At 47.6% G+C, this 17,333-nt stretch overlaps 2 protein-coding genes across 5 annotated transcripts; one reads left to right on the top strand and one right to left on the bottom strand.

Moving 5' to 3' along the window:
- The first annotated feature begins 573 nt into the window (after positions 1–573).
- mapda (N6-Methyl-AMP deaminase) lies at positions 574–4,436 on the top strand. 2 transcript variants are annotated; one of them, XM_084453110.1, is made up of 10 exons: positions 574–686; positions 792–922; positions 2,062–2,122; positions 2,399–2,486; positions 2,562–2,643; positions 2,911–3,037; positions 3,143–3,223; positions 3,620–3,758; positions 4,030–4,130; positions 4,219–4,436. In XM_084453110.1, exons 1-10 carry the CDS (start codon positions 642–644, stop codon positions 4,408–4,410), a joined length of 1,047 nt encoding a protein of 348 aa, XP_084309236.1. In that variant the 5' UTR covers positions 574–641; the 3' UTR covers positions 4,411–4,436. The 2 variants fall into 2 exon arrangements, with proteins under 2 accessions (XP_084309236.1, XP_084309237.1); XM_084453111.1 differs by having other exon boundaries at positions 598–683.
- Positions 4,437–4,605: 169 nt separating this feature from the next.
- On the bottom strand, positions 4,606–17,190 carry nat10 (N-acetyltransferase 10). Of its 3 annotated transcripts, XM_084453125.1 has the most exons (30): positions 16,905–17,190; positions 16,454–16,602; positions 15,995–16,116; positions 15,812–15,903; positions 15,543–15,714; positions 15,324–15,446; positions 15,173–15,234; positions 14,962–15,076; positions 14,774–14,881; positions 14,506–14,639; positions 14,266–14,359; positions 14,047–14,145; positions 13,514–13,650; positions 12,920–13,044; positions 12,446–12,596; positions 11,958–12,054; positions 11,701–11,817; positions 11,493–11,594; positions 11,298–11,372; positions 10,841–10,957; positions 10,398–10,531; positions 9,949–9,997; positions 9,763–9,859; positions 9,536–9,646; positions 6,230–6,402; positions 5,996–6,115; positions 5,779–5,877; positions 5,317–5,390; positions 5,145–5,225; positions 4,606–4,929 (listed from the first exon to the last, which is right to left on the bottom strand). In XM_084453125.1, exons 3-30 carry the CDS (start codon positions 16,106–16,108, stop codon positions 4,812–4,814), a joined length of 3,090 nt encoding a protein of 1,029 aa, XP_084309251.1. In that variant the 5' UTR covers positions 16,109–16,116; positions 16,454–16,602; positions 16,905–17,190; the 3' UTR covers positions 4,606–4,811. The 3 variants fall into 3 exon arrangements, with proteins under 3 accessions (XP_084309251.1, XP_084309249.1, XP_084309250.1); XM_084453123.1 differs by lacking the exon at positions 16,905–17,190 and having other exon boundaries at positions 15,995–16,157; positions 16,287–16,466; XM_084453124.1 differs by lacking the exon at positions 16,905–17,190 and having other exon boundaries at positions 16,287–16,466.
- Between the last annotated feature and the right edge of the window lie 143 nt (positions 17,191–17,333).

Here is a 17,333-nt window from a genome sequence, read left to right as displayed (position 1 = left end):
TCTCTGTAGACCTTCTCATTACGCATGGCCCCGTCCAGCTCTCTCTGGATCTTTTCGTCAGCAACCACATAGAGGAATGTCTGCGTCTCATCATTTGACCAGTGTGCAGCGTTTTTGCGGGTTGCCATTTAATCGAGTAGTCCTGTAAACACTGTGGCCGCAAGCTCAGCTATTTAAAAATGCTTTGTGCAAGTTAACCCCTGTCGCGCAATGATGACGCAATGATGATTCTAGTGACCAATCAGCAGTCTGCAAGGTACCAGGTACGACGCACAACTTTTGCCCGATTGAAAACCAAAAAAGGCGAGTCGAGTCGAGTTGCGCCGGGACCATTTACAGTTTTAAAAACACTGCATCCCAATTAGTCTCGAGTGGGGGAGCTATTGATTTGGCTCCTATGAAAAAGTGGGACTAGTTCATCATCTGTTTCAATGCAACAAGGAAATGTGGACAAGCCGATAGCGATTCGACTCAATCGTCAATTGGCGGAGAGCTCGGCTGGGCGGATTCGCTTTTGCATGTCAGCCTATGAGGCCGCGGCCCCTGTTCCTGCCACTGCTGCCACCCGAGGCTCAGGGATACAATCACCAATAACGTGCAACGTGCTGTCAGGCGTGTAAAGGTTCTAATTTATTCTAGGAATGGAGAAGGACGCTGATGTATTTTACCGAGAGCTGCCAAAGGTGGTAAGTCAACATTGAAACCGATTCGTTTAATGAATTGCCTATTTAGTACTGGAAAGTCACTAAATCTATGAAGCAGAGCTAGCTAGCGTGACTGTTGTCCCCCAGGAGTTACATGCCCACCTGAATGGCTCTGTCAGCTTCACAACAATCGAGAAGCTCATCGCACGCAAGCCTCATCTCAACATCGAACACAGCATGACCGCTATTCGAAGTGGCCAGCGCAGGACAATGGATGAGTACGTACGGGTGCCCCTGGCTCTGCCTGAATATAGATCACACCTGTTAATAATAATAATAATAATAACAACAATAACTGTGATAATCTCAATAATAATAATGCATTTTATTTATAAAGCACTTCACAAAAGTTGAAGTGCTTGACATAAAATATTTAGATACAGAACAGGACACAAAGGTATATAAAAGGACAGACATTAAACATAGGCATGTTTAAATGAGTATCAGCCTTTTTCGTGCTGGGGGGGGGGGGGGTATTCCAGAGGCAGGGCCCAGTAGAAGATAAATCCCTGTCTTACATGACGTGTAGTTCAGTCTTGAAGAGGCCCGAGCCAAAGGAACTGAGTGTCCTGTACAGTGAAGCTGAGGTAGGTAGGGGGGTGCCTTAAGCAGGAGATAATTAATCCTGTCCTGATCAGTGGCCAGTGGAGATCCTGGTGGGGGGGGGTAGATATCAGGAGGCTGGCAGCAGAGTTGTTAACCTGTTGATAAGATGTAAGGGGAGGGGAGACCATAGGGAGGGCGTTGTAGTAAGGAGATAATGCATGTGTAGCAGCTTTACTGAAACACGCTGCAGGACAACGCCACCCCTTTGTTACACGAGGGGTGGTCTTTGGGAGTCTAATCTAGGCACACAGGTTTATAATGAGGGGACAGAGACATGAATCCAGTTCGTTAAGCTCATACATTATTTAAATAAGGTGAGGGGATGCTGAGAGGATCAGACGTATGGTGAAATAAGAGTGTCTATTTTCAATGATTAAAAACCTTTACTCTGTATAAAAATGTCTGACAGAGAGAACCGTAAGTGTGGCTATACTTGGCGTAATAACCAGTGTGGGCAAGGCGACTGGCTGTATAGGGGGATACTTTTGGGACCCCCTTGAAAACTAGATGATCCATCTCAAGGGGTTGATCCCCCTACAATAGATTTCTATATCCCAGCAGTCCCAGGAAGAAGGCACCCCATGAGTCTGTGAGCACAGCTAAGAATCATGTGTGCCTCACTTACTGCATGCACTATTGAAGAGTTTTTGATGTAACATTAATGCATAATATGGCTTTCTGCTAATTTAGTATTTTGATTTATTCTCAAGAGTGTATTTGACTTCAGTGTCCAACCTGTGCTATTCTTTAGATGTTTCCAGGTGTTCAAAGTCATCCATCAGTTAGTGGACACTGAGGAAGACATTCTCATGGTAAAGTAGAACCAGATTGTCTTTACCTATAGGCTATTCCGTTTTCCCACAAACCAATGTTATTATCATTGTTATTGCCTGATATTTTTGGATTTCTTGTAGTTTTTGATTTATTTAAATCCGCTTTTATTGTATTTTTGGTACACATCACCAATGTTGTTCTTGATTGTACTGTGTACTGCTGCTGTAGCGATGCAATTTCCCCATGGGATCAATAGAGCACCTATTATTTCTATCCTATCTAAACAAGCTCCATGAAACCCTCCGTTGTCGTAGGTGGCAAAAGACGTCATTAAGGAGTTTGCGGATGATGGAGTGAAGTATCTAGAACTGAGAAGTACACCAAGAGAGGAGAAGACATCAGGCAAGGAGCTGACCAGACATTTCTCTAGTCTCTTCTGTGCACTGCCCAGACTTACACCTGTGTTGCATTTAGCAGGGTTGACCAAAAGAAGGTATGTGGAAACAGTTATCGAAGCCATCCGCCAATGTAAAAATGAGGGCGTGGACACTGAAGTCAGGTACGTGCTGAACACACTCCTGGTTTCCTGAATGATGTTAACACATGATGCTTCAAGTTTAAGATTAGATTAGATTAGGAGAGATAGATAAGATAGGCAGACAGACTGACTTTATTAATCCCCAAAGGGAAATTCAATACATTTAAACACAAATAACCAGGCCTACATAAACACATATATTCAAACACTCAATATGTTCAATATATACAATAGCAGTTAGACACATGCAGGGTTAGGGTATGCAAACGTTTAACTCACTCTTTATAGGTTCCTGGTAGCTGTTGACCGCAGAAATGGGCCTGGAGTCGCTATGGAGACTGTAAAACTGGCTGAGGAGTTTATGCTGTCGACTGATGGGCTGGTGGTTGGACTGGACCTGAGTGGAGATCCAACGGTGAGGGATACAACGTCTCCAGCCGACTAATTTCTCTATACACTATTTAGGCTATTTGACAAGAAACTAACACATTTTTTGTGTTACACACTTTTTATTCCAAAGGTTGGACATGGCAGAAATCTACTGCCTGCCTTGCAGAAAGCCAAGAACAGTGGACTGAAATTAGCATTACACATGTCAGAGGTAGGCGACTTTACTAGTAGCCGCTGCTAGTCAGACCCTCTGTCAGGACTGGACTGGGTGAATATTTCCTACCGGGAATCGCTGCGCGATTTGTTGACGGGGGGGGGGGGGAGGGGTGCTGCTGCGGCTCTCTAACGGCCCACGCAAATGACACCTGAAACTAGCAGAGGGAGGGGTGGAGCCTACATATGATTGGGCCAGCCCAGTGTCAGTATAGAAAATGGACCAATGGGCCGCTGTCCCTGCTCTATGGGCCGTTCGTTAGCTCGTTTTTTTAGATCGGCCCACAAGTAGGTCCGGCCCACCGGGCATTTGCCCGGTACGCCACATGGCCAGTCCAGCCCTGCCCTCTGTCATTGCAGTATGTCTGTGGATCAGTACTCTGTTGTATTACAGGTCCCTTCCCAGCTGGAGGAGTCTGAATTGCTGCTTGACATTCCACCTGACAGGATTGGTCACGGTACCTTTTTACACCCTGAAGTGGGCGGGTCACAAAGTCTTGTTGATAAGATTCGGAAGTACAACATACCTCTGGGTAAGAATGTTATGTCCTCTATAACGACACTCATTTTCAGAGCCCAGGCTAATTTATTTGCAAAATGTAACCTCAGGTGTCCTAAGAGGTATGTTTGTATTAGTGTGGCTGTATGGTATTCCTGGAGGAGGGTGGGCATTATAATTGCCTTTTAAACAGATAGGTTCATAGAACTCGCAGAACAACCACTACAGCCTATTTACACTAGTATTAATAAACAGAACCACTCACCTGAGATGACATTACCTGACATTTCCCTTCTTTCTTACAGAATTATGCTTGACCTCTAATGTGAAGGGTCAAACTGTGCCAGATTATCCCCAACACCACTTCTGGTACTGGTACCAGTTGGGACATCCCAGTGTAATATGTGTGAGTCTGCTACTTAGTCTTATATCAGCTTACACCCCTGTAAAGCTGATAGGGGTGTAAAAGGTTCTCACTCTCTTCTCATTCTCAGACTGACGACAAGGGCGTCTTCTGCACAGACCTTTCCAAGGAGTACCAGCTGGCTGCCACTACATTTGGGCTGAGTCAGGAAGCCATGTGGACACTGTCCCAGAGGGCCATAGACTGCAGCTTTGCCCCGGAGCCTCTGAAGAAGCAGCTGAAGCAGAGATGGGCGGAGCTGCGGCCTCAAGTTCTCCACTGACACGTCCGCGTTTCATCTATACCTCTTATACCACCATCAATACCTCCAGCTACAGTATACCTCAGGCTTCCTTGATGTGAATGAAGGATATTGCCCCAAGTCTTGTTTTTAGGGAGGGGGCTGTTGGTTTTAAAAATCGAATTGAATCCTGTGGCTTTGCTAATTCAGGTACATGATGAGGCAGAGCCACAGGAATCAGCGCGTCAGACATGTTTATTTGTTACCTCATACTGTACATACAGGGCATCTCAGGGGTTTCTGAATAAAAATGTCAAACATAAAAAAAGTCACGTTGTTGCAAGATACTGTATGTCCACTCAGAAAGTCCTCATTCAACTTCTCACACACATTCTCGACAGCCTGCCACAGACCAGTACAGTTGCCGTGTTGTGTGTACAACATTACGGCTTCTTTCCAAATTTCTTTTTCTTCTCCTTGCTTGTCTTCTTGAGCTTGCCGTGCCGTGGGTCTCCCTGGCTGGAGCCCTGGGTTCCTCCCACCAGTTTCCTCTTCTTGTCACTGTAGGAAAGGACATTGTTAGGGACAGTGGTGTAGTAGACAGTATATGAAGGTATACGGAGTACACCCACTTATTTAACCACCACTAATGTAAAAACTAACATTTCTGCTACAGTATACCCGCTTCTTAAGTCACTACTACACCCCTGGTTATGCGAGTCATTTCTATACCATGCATGTTCACTAAAATTATTCTGTTTTTTTCCTCTGCTCACCTCTTTATGCTGACGACGGCAGTGCTTCCTGCTTTCTTCAGCACCTGGTCCCATTCCTCGTCATCTCCACGGATCATGTACCTGCAAGACCCGACCGTTAGAACAACAGCCCACCACCGTTCACCCCTTTAGGAGTCCTGTCCAAGGCTCTCATCCTTCGCTCCATACTCACTGTGCCAGGTCCATCTCCTTGACTTTCTCCATGTCCTGTTGGTGCTTCTCCTTAAACTCCTTGGCCGCCTCATCCTGAAAAGTAAAATATTTAATTGGCAACCATCACACCTCTGATGAAACTAGGGGTCCACCTATATGGCTTTTTCAGGGCCGATAGATTATTAGCAATCAAGGAGACCGATAACCTATATTTGGATCCGATATACATCTGCAGTAAAAATTAACATATTTGCGTCAGAATTTAGAAAAACACAAAACTCCAATACAAAACTTTGTTGAAATGCCGTTAAGACTCGAAAAGCAGTCGGTGCCATCAGTCTGTGTTCACCACACCGTGGTTAAAGTATATCGGCCGATAATATTGGCCAGGCCGATAATTGGGTCTATCCCGAGGTGAAACCTCTGACTGGGCTGCCTTTGCGAGTAAAGAGAGTAGGTGGTGATTTCTTAAGACCCGTACCAGATCCTCGTTCAGAGTCCGGATAGTCGGCTCCATGGTGATGTCTTTGGAAGCAACCATCTCTGCCTCCACCGCCTTCTCCTGGATGCTGTTCAGGACCTGGAGTGGAGCGTGGAGAAGGGGAGATGTGAGCACGTGTGAGCACGTGGATTAAACCACTCATGAATCAGAAGGGGGAATTTCAGGGGCCGCATCGCCCGTGTGCGTGCTCGTTCACCTGCACCACTTTGCGGACGAGGCGGTTGAAGAGGCCCATGAGCTGGCTGCTGGGGAGGTCGATCTCCTTCTCCAGGGTGTCCACAGACTTGTGCTGCAGTCCCACTCCCAGCAACAATGCCTGGGGGGAGACGGAGGTGGCAACACATACAAAGTGAGGAGAGAGGTGCAGGCTTGTACGTGAAGACTCCGTTCAAAGGACAGGTTGTGTGCTGTGTGTCCTGCTCTCACTCACACACTGCGCCGCTGAGAGGCTAACGTCTCCCAGCTGCTTGAGGAAGAATATGCGCGCCACGGCCGGGACCAGGTCCATGATGAGGTGGTAGTCCACCATGTTGCGGGAGTACATCTCCAGGCGCTTCAGGTCGTAGGGGCTGAACTGGGCTGCCAGCTCAGAGCTACTGAGCTCTGTGGACAGATGAGCGGAGTCGGGTACGGGCTTGCTGGCAAGAAGCTGATATCAGGATGAGAGTGAGGCGTCGAGGTGTGGTGGTAGGATGAGAGTAGAGGTGTAGTGGTAGGATGAGTGTAGAGGTGTAGTGGTAGGATGAGTGTAGAGGTATAGTGGTAGGATGAGTGTAGAGGTGTAGTGGTAGGATGAGTGTAGAGGTGTAGTGGTGTAGTGGTAGGATGAGTGTGGAGGTGTAGTGGTAGGATGAGTGTGGAGGTGTAGTGGTAGGATGAGTGTGGAGGTGTAGTGGTAGGATGAGTGTAGAGGTGTAGTGGTAGGATGAGTGTAGAGGTGTAGTGGTAGGATGAGTGTAGAGGTAGGATGATAGTAGAGGTGTAGTGGTAGGATGATAGTAGAGGTGTAGTGGTAGGATGAGTGTAGAGGTGTAGTGGTAGGATGATAGTAGTGGTAGGATGAGTGTAGAGGTAGGATGAGTGTAGAGGTGTAGTGGTAGGATGAGTGTAGAGGTAGGATGAGTGTAGAGGTAGGATGAGTGTAGAGGTGTAGTGGTAGGATGAGTGTAGAGGTAGGATGAGTGTAGAGGTGTAGTGGTAGGATGAGTGTAGAGGTGTAGGGGTAGGATGAGTGTGGAGGTGTAGTGGTAGGATGAGTGTAGAGGTGTAGTGGTAGGATGAGTGTAGAGGTAGGATGAGTGTAGAGGTGTAGTGGTAGGATGAGTGTAGAGGTGTAGTGGTAGGATGAGTGTAGAGGTAGGATGAGTGTAGAGGTAGGATGAGTGTAGAGGTGTAGGGGTAGGATGAGTGTAGAGGTGTAGGGGTAGGATGAGTGTAGAGGTGTAGGGGTAGGATGAGTGTAGAGGTGTAGTGGTAGGATGATAGTAGTGGTAGGATGAGTGTAGAGGTGTAGTGGTAGGATAATAGTAGTGGTAGGATGAGTGTAGAGGTAGGATGATAGTAGAGGTGTAGTGGTAGGATGAGTAGAGGTGTAGTGGTAGGATGAGTGTAGAGGTGTAGTGGTAGGATGATAGTAGTGGTAGGATGAGTGTAGACGTGTAGTGGTAGGATGAGTGTAGAGGTAGGATGAGTGTAGAGGTGGTGGTAGGATGAGTGTAGAGGTGTAGTGGTAGGATGAGTGTAGAGGTAGGATGAGTGTAGAGGTGTAGTGGTAGGATGAGTGTGGAGGTAGGATGAGTGTAGAGGTGTAGTGGTAGGATGAGTGTAGAGGTGTAGGGGTAGGATGAGTGTGGAGGTGTAGTGGTAGGATGAGTGTAGAGGTGTAGTGGTAGGATGAGTGTAGAGGTAGGATGAGTGTAGAGGTAGGATGAGTGTAGAGGTGTAGTGGTAGGATGAGTGTAGAGGTAGGATGAGTGTAGAGGTGTAGTGGTAGGATGAGTGTAGAGGTGTAGGGGTAGGATGAGTGTGGAGGTGTAGTGGTAGGATGAGTGTAGAGGTGTGGTAGGATGAGTGTAGAGGTAGGATGAGTGTAGAGGTAGGATGAGTGTAGAGGTGTAGTGGTAGGATGAGTGTAGAGGTGTAGGGGTAGGATGAGTGTAGAGGTGTAGTGGTAGGATGAGTGTAGAGGTGTAGTGGTAGGATGATAGTAGTGGTAGGATGAGTGTAGAGGTGTAGGGGTAGGATGAGTGTGGAGGTGTAGTGGTAGGATGAGTGTAGAGGTGTAGTGGTAGGATGAGTGTAGAGGTAGGATGAGTGTAGAGGTGTAGTGGTAGGATGAGTGTAGAGGTGTAGGGGTAGGATGAGTGTGGAGGTGTAGTGGTAGGATGAGTGTAGAGGTGTAGTGGTAGGATGAGTGTAGAGGTAGGATGAGTGTAGAGGTAGGATGAGTGTAGAGGTGTAGTGGTAGGATGAGTGTAGAGGTGTAGGGGTAGGATGAGTGTAGAGGTGTAGTGGTAGGATGAGTGTAGAGGTGTAGTGGTAGGATGATAGTAGTGGTAGGATGAGTGTAGAGGTGTAGTGGTAGGATGATAGTAGTGGTAGGATGAGTGTAGAGGTAGGATGATAGTAGAGGTGTAGTGGTAGGATGAGTGTAGAGGTGTAGTGGTAGGATGAGTGTAGAGGTGTAGTGGTAGGATGATAGTAGTGGTAGGATGTGTAGATGTGTAGTGGTAGGATGAGTGTAGAGGTAGGATGAGTGGAGGTGGTGGTAGGATGAGTGTAGAGGTGTAGTGGTAGGATGAGTGTAGAGGTAGGATGAGTGTAGAGGTAGGATGAGTGTAGAGGTGTAGTGGTAGGATGAGTGTAGAGGTAGGATGAGTGTAGAGGTGTAGTGGTAGGATGAGTAGAGGTGTAGGGGTAGGATGAGTGTGGAGGTGTAGTGGTAGGATGAGTGTAGAGGTGTAGTGGTAGGATGAGTGTAGAGGTAGGATGAGTGTAGAGGTGTAGTGGTAGGATGAGTGTAGAGGTGTAGTGGTAGGATGAGTTTAGAGGTAGGATGAGTGTAGAGGTGTAGTGGTAGGATGAGTGTAGAGGTGTAGGGGTAGGATGAGTGTAGAGGTGTAGGGGTAGGATGAGTGTAGAGGTGTAGTGGTAGGATGAGTGTAGAGGTGTAGGGGTAGGATGAGTGTAGAGGTGTAGTGGTAGGATGAGTGTAGAGGTGTAGGGGTAGGATGAGCGTAGAGGTGTAGGGGTAGGATGAGTGTAGAGGTGTAGTGGTAGGATGAGTGTAGAGGTGTAGTGGTAGGATGAGTGTAGAGGTGTAGTGGTAGGATGAGTTTAGAGGTAGGATGAGTGTAGAGGTGTAGTGGTAGGATGAGTGTAGAGGTGTAGGGGTAGGATGAGTGTAGAGGTGTAGGGGTAGGATGAGTGTAGAGGTGTAGTGGTAGGATGAGTGTAGAGGTGTAGTGGTAGGATGAGTGTAGAGGTGTAGTGGTAGGATGAGTTTAGAGGTAGGATGAGTGTAGAGGTGTAGTGGTAGGATGAGTGTAGAGGTGTAGGGGTAGGATGAGTGTAGAGGTGTAGTGGTAGGATGAGTGTAGAGGTGTAGTGGTAGGATGAGTGTAGAGGTGTAGTGGTAGGATGAGTTTAGAGGTAGGATGAGTGTAGAGGTGTAGAGGTAGGATGAGTGTAGAGGTGTAGTGGTAGGATGAGTGTAGTGGTAGGATGAGAGTCTTACTGGAGCTGGGGTCCTGCTTGGTGCTCCTGTTCTGCAGGATGTTGAGCGCCATACTGGGGGAGAAGCTGCTGAACTGATAGGAGAGCAGGGACAGGAAGCGCCTGCGGAAGTCTGGGGGGGGAAACGCACAGCAACGTGTTCAGCAGATGTCAGCTGTGGTCGAGTGGATTAGTGGCGCCCCCTCCCCGCCCCCAGGCGTTGTGGTGGTGGAGGAGGAGAGGCCTCACCCTTCCAGAAGGCTGACAGCCACTGGCCCTGCTCTGGAGCCTCCTCTGTGTTCAGCTCCTTCAGCATCACGCACGAGTGCTCCCCCGTCAGGTCGTTCTGGGAACAACCACACCACAGATCAGAGAAGGTCTGCCAAAGCAGGTGTGAATAATAAAATCATTTTGGACGGACAGTGTGCTACTCACAGGAGTCTGTCGCAAATAAACGGGGACAAAGCCAGCTTTCTTCCAGAACCTGCCATGTGAAAAGGACATAATTGTGTCATAATCGTTTTTTTGTTTTTTTTTCACATTATGAGTGTAAATTGTAAGCTTTCAAATTATGTGCAATGCATCGAAATCTGCAAAATATTTAAAAAAGATATGCTTCTATGAATGTTGGTACACCTGAAATCAGAGAAAAAGAGCATCAAAGATTCAGAGCTGTTCACACTTCTCACAGGACAAGGACTTTGATGACAAAATATGACTATTTAGTGATCCTAAAACTGTTTGTTAAATTGAGTGGGTTCTTCACAACTACAATTTTCATTAAAAAAAGGAAAACAATAGAAAGAAAAAAAGTATTTTGCCCTTTAGCACATTTTGAGGACTGCAGACATCAGGACCAAACCTCCAGTGGCGGTCACACTCACTTGAGCAGTGGAGGGGTGAGGCCGTAGGACACGCCCAGGTAGTCCAGCTTCTCCGCCCTCCTCTCGCTCAGCTTCAACAGCAGAGGGGGGAGCTCCTTCCTGGGAGACAGCACCTCCTCCAGGAGACTGACGGCCTGACGACACACAGCTTTTACATTTACTTCACTCTTTATTTGCCTTCATTTTACAGTGGCAGATTGTAGATTAACAGTACTGTAAATGTGCCAGTATTATTAGTCTAGTTTGGGCCCACATCACTAAATAACAATGAACATTAATCAAAGTTTCTGGTTGAGGGAAAGTAAGGTAGTAAAAAGTTAGTTATACGCATATGGGTGGGCACATGTATGTGGGTGGGTGTAAAGTAAAGCACATGTACAGTATGTGGGTGGGCGTAAAGTAAGGCACATGCATGTGGGCGGGTGTAAATGTGTTGTAGTCACCTCACTGCTGACTGAGGTGATCTCTCTGGCAGCGGTCTGGGCGTTCTCATCCATGTAGGGGAAGCGGCCCTCATAGTACAGCTGCAGCTGCTGCAGGGCCCTGGAGCCGTAGCCCATCTGCACAGCAGGGGGTCACAGTTACACACGGTGAAGAAAAGCCATCACTCCGTACATTTCTGTAACACGCCACCTCTGCCTTCTCTGCTGTGCATTATGCACTCTTATCTTTGATGCATTATTTTTTCCTTTTTGCTTTGTTGTTCTTGGGGGGTAATGTTCTGTGCTCTGTTTCTTTGTACCTTTGTTTTTATCATCTCTGTGAAGCACTTTGTGACCATGTCTGAGAAAAGCGCTTACTTTTCTTACTTACATTTACTTACTTACATATGGAACCCCTTCAAACACACCCTTTCAGAGCAACACCGGAGGGAAAATAACTCTTCTCTGAAGGACTTACCCCCTGGTAGTCTGGGTTGACAGCGATGCGCACCACTCTGCCTCCAGAGAGACTGCCAAACTCTGAATCTTGGAACTAATAAGAGAGAGAGAGAGGATGTTATTGACAGGGTGTTATTGCCGTACATGTAGAAATGCAAAAGGAGCATTTTTGCACACTTGAGGTCCAACCGTGCAGATGACAAAACCAGCCTACCTGCTCACACACGGTCCAGGGAATGAGGTCACCGGCGGCCTTCCTTCCCCTCGACAGGCTGTTCAGGATGGACTGGCGAGAGATCTCCCCCTCCAGACACACCTGAGGGAACAAACGGCAACGCTGCCACACGGCCGCACAGACGCCAACACCGCGCACTCCAGCGCAAGGTTCAAATGCCAAGAACGAACAGCGAACGGTCTCCTACCTGTACCACGGCCAGGACCTCGGGTAGGGAGTTCTGGGTGGGCGGCACGGGCGGCAGCAGGCAGAAGAGGTGGTGGGCCGGGGCGTCCGACAGCATCTGGAGGTCGTTGGGCGAGTTCTGAAACCACCAGAGGGGGAAGACGAACCAGGCGAGACGGGAAGAAGACAACCAGGTGAGACCAGAAAGCATGTGAGGAGGCCTATACAGGGTGGGGGGGTTAATAAAAACAAGGTGTGGTGTTCAGGCTCCCCTCTCACCTTATAGTGCGACGCCACGTAGAGGGCCATGAGCCTCTGGAGGAAGGCCTCGGAGGCCTTGTGGTAGCAGAAGAGTGTGTCTCTGTTCACATAGTATCTGCACCGCCGGGGCTAAGGAGCACCACCACCACGGGGAGGAGAACCAACCAACTGCTAATAAAACCTCCACTGCTGCTCTCAGACAGCTGTCAGAGATGGCGTCATACAGAGGATAGTCTCGCCATGCCAATCAGAGCCACTGCCTACATCCCCAATAGGGTGAAAGACCCGCCTTACCGGAAATTGTCCTCCAAACAAACTGGAGTGGAGAATCAAAGAAAAACATTCACCAGCTCCATTAGGAAGGACCCGCCTAAAGACGTTGGATTGGTTCAGCAATGCAGTTTTTTTTCAAATTGTTTCCACCCACTCTTAGCAACAAAAACTAGACGAATGTCTTCAGTTTGTAGTTGAGCGCAGCATTTAGAGACATACTGTACAGAGGATACAGGTCGCAGGTCTGCGGGAGGGGGCAGCCGGAGATGACCCTGGGGATGTTCAGACAGTCCAGACACAGCAGCTCGTTCAACCACTTCTCCACGGAGTCTCCCGGGGCGTAGCGGATCGACTCGTGCAGTGACACCTCGTGGAGGGACCGCGCTGTAGAACAAAACACATTTCCACTACAGTACAGTCTTTTAGCTATCCAAAGAGACTTACGATAATTGCATTTAATGAACGAAAAGCCAATGTGCTACTACTCACCAGAACTCACAAGTGCATCTTCATTCTAAAACAACTGACTAAGAGCACAATCTAGTGCTGAAGGCAAAGTGCAAGAATAGCAAACTAAAAATACAATAGGTGCTTAAGAGGGAGGAGTGTGGTAATACTTCTTGAAGGCACGCAATACTAGACCTCTACGCATCCGTGTCTCGATTACATGAGAACGGTGTTGTGTTCAAAGCCTGTGGGTTGGTTACCTGCGGCCAGCCTGGCTGTGTTGGTGTTCCTGTTCTCGGCTGACAGACTCTGCTGGCTGTCTGCGCTCTGAAGCCTCAGCTGCTGGATCAGCTTGAGAGACAAGGAACGCCCGGTGCCCTCATACCTGCACGTACGAGAGCGACGGTTGGGGATCACACCACAAATAGGGATTAACGATAACCGGTATAATGATGAACTGCGATAAAATTCGATTACATTTATTGTGATCAAATTATCATAAAAACCGTGTTTGATTGCCACGCTTTGAAAAACTCACTGTAAATACTGTCCAGCATCAACCAAAGTTAGTAAGTCTCCAAGACGCATTATTTTAATGTTTATGCTAAAAAAAAAGTGTATTGTGCTGCTAATTTTATTTGTGGTTTTCAATATAAAAGTTGGTGAAATTATTTCAGTATCGGTATCAGTAGTTTTTTTTTAAATTGTCAGCACATTTGACTGTGATAATACTGATAACCGTGATAATTTTGGTCACTATAATCGTGGTGTGAAATTTTCCTACCGTTACATCTCTAACCACAATCTGTCTCTCACACAATGACACAGATGAGCAAATGCACACTACTACTGACCCGTTGATGGTGGAGGCCATGAAGACAAGGTAAGGTCCCAGCAGCTTCTTCACCAGGGGGAGGGGGATGGCGGCCGCCTCGTCTATGACCAGAAGCTCGGCCTGGCCCAGCTTCACCGCATCAGCAGGGTGGATGTACTGTAGGGTCAGAGGTCAACACCGCTCGTTACACGTCACCTAGACCACCGTCGCAGTCGTCGTGCACACAGAAGGGTTATTATCATATGTCACACAATAATGAGCGATAATGATGGTAAATGGACTGCACTTATACAGCACTTTCATCCAAAGTGCTTTACAATGACCTCTCATTCACCCACTCACACACCAATGGCGGCAGCTGCCATGCAAGGTGCTAGCCTGCTCCTCGGGAGCAATTTGGGGTTCAGCGTCTTGCCCAAGGACACTTCGACGTGTGGACAGGAGAAGCCGGGATTCGAACCACCGACCCTACGATCATTGGACGACCCGCTCTACCTCCTGAGCCACAGCCGCCCATGATGACGATCATCATGGTCCATGCTGATGATTCACCTGTATAGTCTGGCGGTGCTCTTTGAAGACGTTGACCCGCACCACTGCTTTATTGAACTCGGGGTTCAGAGACTGGATGATCTCGTAGTCCAGGTGCTCCTAAAATGAGAATGGAGGAAATTACAGGAGTTTAACACTGTGCGCTTGGTGAGATTTCAATCTGACTGAGACAAAGATGAGAGACATTGATTAGATATGCTAGGCTGAAGGATTGATTACCTGATACTGGAGGGCGTCGAAGCCTTTGAAGATGAATTCAAACAGTGTGTGCAGGTTGTCTGGACTGGGCGAGGTTATGAAGATGTTGGAGTATCTGTGGAGGGACAGGGGAAAACGGTCCAAGAAAAACCAATGTAGAGATATAGATATATAAAAACTTAAAGGAGATGTGTTTGGTTGGCCGGTGTGTATCTGTGCATATGATAATAACAACTGGTGGAGCAGAGGTTGATCATTTACCCGAAAGCCACCGCTCCGGCAACAGCCAATCCAAGTGCAGCGGATTTGCCCCTCCCACGGGCGGCAGTCAGAGCCACGGTGCTCCTCAGCGTCTTCTCTGAGATGGCCTCGATAAACTTCAGCACCGCCTTGGCCTGGGGGAGTTACGTCACATACCAAGCATTACAGACGGAGACATAGTGAATAGCAACTCAATACACAGAAGACACACAAGACATTGAGGGTGTATTGCCACCATGTGACCAATGTCTCTTGAAGATCTACAGACCTGGTCCATGGTCTTGCAGCTGTCCACCAGCACACCAACAGGCTGTGTGTCCTGCAGAGACTCCTTCAACTCCTTCAGCTCCTGCTCCCGTGGCGAAAGGCTGTCCTCCTGCAGGAGAGACGATTGGCCAGGGCTCGGTCAGGTTGTAACACACAACGGCATGTGTTGGGAGCGTGGGGTGCACCTACCTGAGTCTTGGGAGGGACAGGCTTAATGTTAGCAATGTGGCTGGAGAGGGGGAGGACGTTGAGCTGGTCATCGATGACGACGCAGGTCTTGCAGGACGAGAGGGACAGGATGAATCTGGAAACCAAACAGAGTGGTGGTGAATGCCACTGTGCGAACACCTAACATGTTGTGAGAACTGCTCTACAAGACTCTCAGTAACGCTGGACTGACCTCTCGTTGAACCTTCCCACCACATCCTGGTGGGACTCGGTCCTGTACCGAGAATGGACGTCCTGGAAGGGACAGAAAAACAACAATAAGAACACTGAAGATGATCACACAGAGGCAGAGAGCCTAAGAGGGGCTGGACTGGGGGGCTTACCATAGTCATTGTGTAGAGCTGTTTGAGGGAGTTCACTGTTCTGAGCAGAATGACCACGATGCCGCCTCCCTCCACAGTCTCGACGGTTCTGGCCAGGAGATTTGGCGTGAGAGCTTCAAAGTCCTTGGAGAAAGAGAGGGAGAGAATCAAAGGATCAGTATAAATCCAGATTTGAGCACAAAGACTCTTGTCTCAGACAGTTGTATCCATGTGACTTACCTGAAGGACGCACATTCCATAGGTGTTCCCCAGGATCTTGTGCGTTTCGTTGTAGTAACAGTAGCGAATGTTGGTCGCAGCAACGAAGAGCTCAAACGGATCGTCCTGCTTCAGGTTCAGAGTTCCTGTCTTGATCTTCTTTTGCAGCTGCCGCATGCGCTTCTTGCGGTTACTGTCCAAGACATCATGAAACAACAGTTAACCACAACCATATCCCTTCAACACGTCCTTTTGCATCATGCAAACACAGTTAACGATATGATAATTACCTGCTAAACCCCAGCTCTTTTTTATAGCACCAGAGGACAGAGGGACGGGCTCTGACTGCAGCTTTGGATAACATGTGATGCAGGATGACAACCTGGATGCAATGAAAGGGAAAATATGTCAGAGGTTAAGCCAGGTTCAGGGCTAATTGGCAAAATTACAAGAAAGGTTACTGGAGATTCTACCTGGTCTCTCCCGTGATCTCCAACCACAACAAACAGGGTGCGATGCTTCAGAGACATGCCATTCTCTATCTGGACACGTATCCGGTTGTCCACCTTCTTCCGAAATGTTGCCATGATGATTCCTATTCAGATTTTAGAGTATGAGCCACCTAAAAATGTTGAACTAGGATTGCAAAGAATGCGACAACCAAGGGACATGTTATCGACACGTGGCATTAAAGTACATGTGTCTATTTCACTTCAAAAGGGCAAACTTGATTGTTCAGTCATACAAACATCTCGACTATCGTACCTGGCACTGTAGGTTGCAGACTTGGCTTTAAAAGTCGTTCTTACCGAACGTTGTTAGATGCCGTACTAGTGTGAAGTCCTCATACAACGCAAAATAATATTTAAATTCGTATAACACGTTCTTAATTTTAGTTTACATGTCAGTAGTCATGCTGTTGATACACTCACGTGGGGACGGCTGTAGCACAAGGACCCCGAAATGACGTCGTCTTCTTCTCTCAGTTTATTGGCGGATTGCGCACCAACCCGATATGACGTCTTCTTCTTCTTTGGGTTTTATGGCGGATCGCAAACAGCTTAGATGTGCATACCGCCACCTAGGCAAGGCAATTTTATTTGTATAGCACATTTCATCAACAAGGCAATTGAAAGTGTTTTGCATGAGAAAATGCATCAAGACAAAATGCAAGAAACACATAGGTCATATAAAACGAAATGCAAAAAAGGACATTTAAGACAAAATGCAGGAAAAATAAAATACAGGAATAAAAGTTACAGTGCAGTGTATGAATGGATAATTATTTGATTTAATAAAAAGCAGCGACAAAAGGAAGTCTTCGGTCTTGATTGTTGCAGCAGACCTGCAGTCTGATACCTACTGTACAAGAGTGTGTAATACCATGTCAAATCCTAGATCCTATAACCGTTTCAAGGGCCAGCCGCTCCACAAGGATGTGATGCCTCCACGCGGAGCCCTACCCCCTCACCTTTAGTGCCCAATAACCTCCTTAGACTCCAATCTCGTCCTGCCTCTCTGATCTCATCCCGTAGTATCTTCCTTTCTCCCTCAAACTTGGTGCAGTGTAACAGAATGTGTTCAACGTTTTCCACACCACAGACCACGCGTCTAGCCTAGGCTATTATACTATCCCTCTTTCCCATCATAAATAAAGAGCTACCTAATCCGGTTCAGTCATGTCATAATGTCCTCCTTTCTAGACCTAACTGTACAGTTCCTCGTTGCTACAGACTTTTGGAGCCCCCCCCCCACTTTCAGGTCCCCTTCACATCTGTGCTGCCAGATCGCCAGTCCCTTTCTTCTAACGAG

This window comes from Borostomias antarcticus (assembly GCF_949987555.1).
Source record: "Borostomias antarcticus genome assembly, chromosome: 18".
Taxonomy (NCBI): domain Eukaryota; kingdom Metazoa; phylum Chordata; class Actinopteri; order Stomiiformes; family Stomiidae; genus Borostomias; species Borostomias antarcticus.
Note: the sequence above shows the minus strand (reverse complement) of the source record. Positions and strands in the feature narration are given on the sequence as shown.

What these genes read in the sequence shown, in the direction of transcription:
- mapda (XM_084453110.1), top strand. Translation starts at nt 642, where the DNA reads ATGGAGAAGGACGCTGATGTATTTTACCGAGAGCTGCCAAAGGTG. An exon ending in ACCGAGAGCTGCCAAAGGTG is followed by an intron (nt 687 to 791) that starts GTAAGTCAACAT and finishes GTTGTCCCCCAG; the next exon opens with GAGTTACATGCCCACCTGAA. An exon ending in ACCTGAGTGGAGATCCAACG is followed by an intron (nt 3,038 to 3,142) that starts GTGAGGGATACA and finishes TTTATTCCAAAG; the next exon opens with GTTGGACATGGCAGAAATCT.
- nat10 (XM_084453125.1), bottom strand. Translation starts at nt 16,108, where the DNA reads ATGGCAACATTTCGGAAGAAGGTGGACAACCGGATACGTGTCCAGATA. An exon ending in AAAGAGCTGGGGTTTAGCAG is followed by an intron (nt 15,715 to 15,811) that starts GTAATTATCATA and finishes TGTCTTGGACAG; the next exon opens with TAACCGCAAGAAGCGCATGC. An exon ending in CAAGCAGGACCCCAGCTCCA is followed by an intron (nt 6,403 to 9,535) that starts GTAAGACTCTCA and finishes ATCTGTCCACAG; the next exon opens with AGCTCAGTAGCTCTGAGCTG.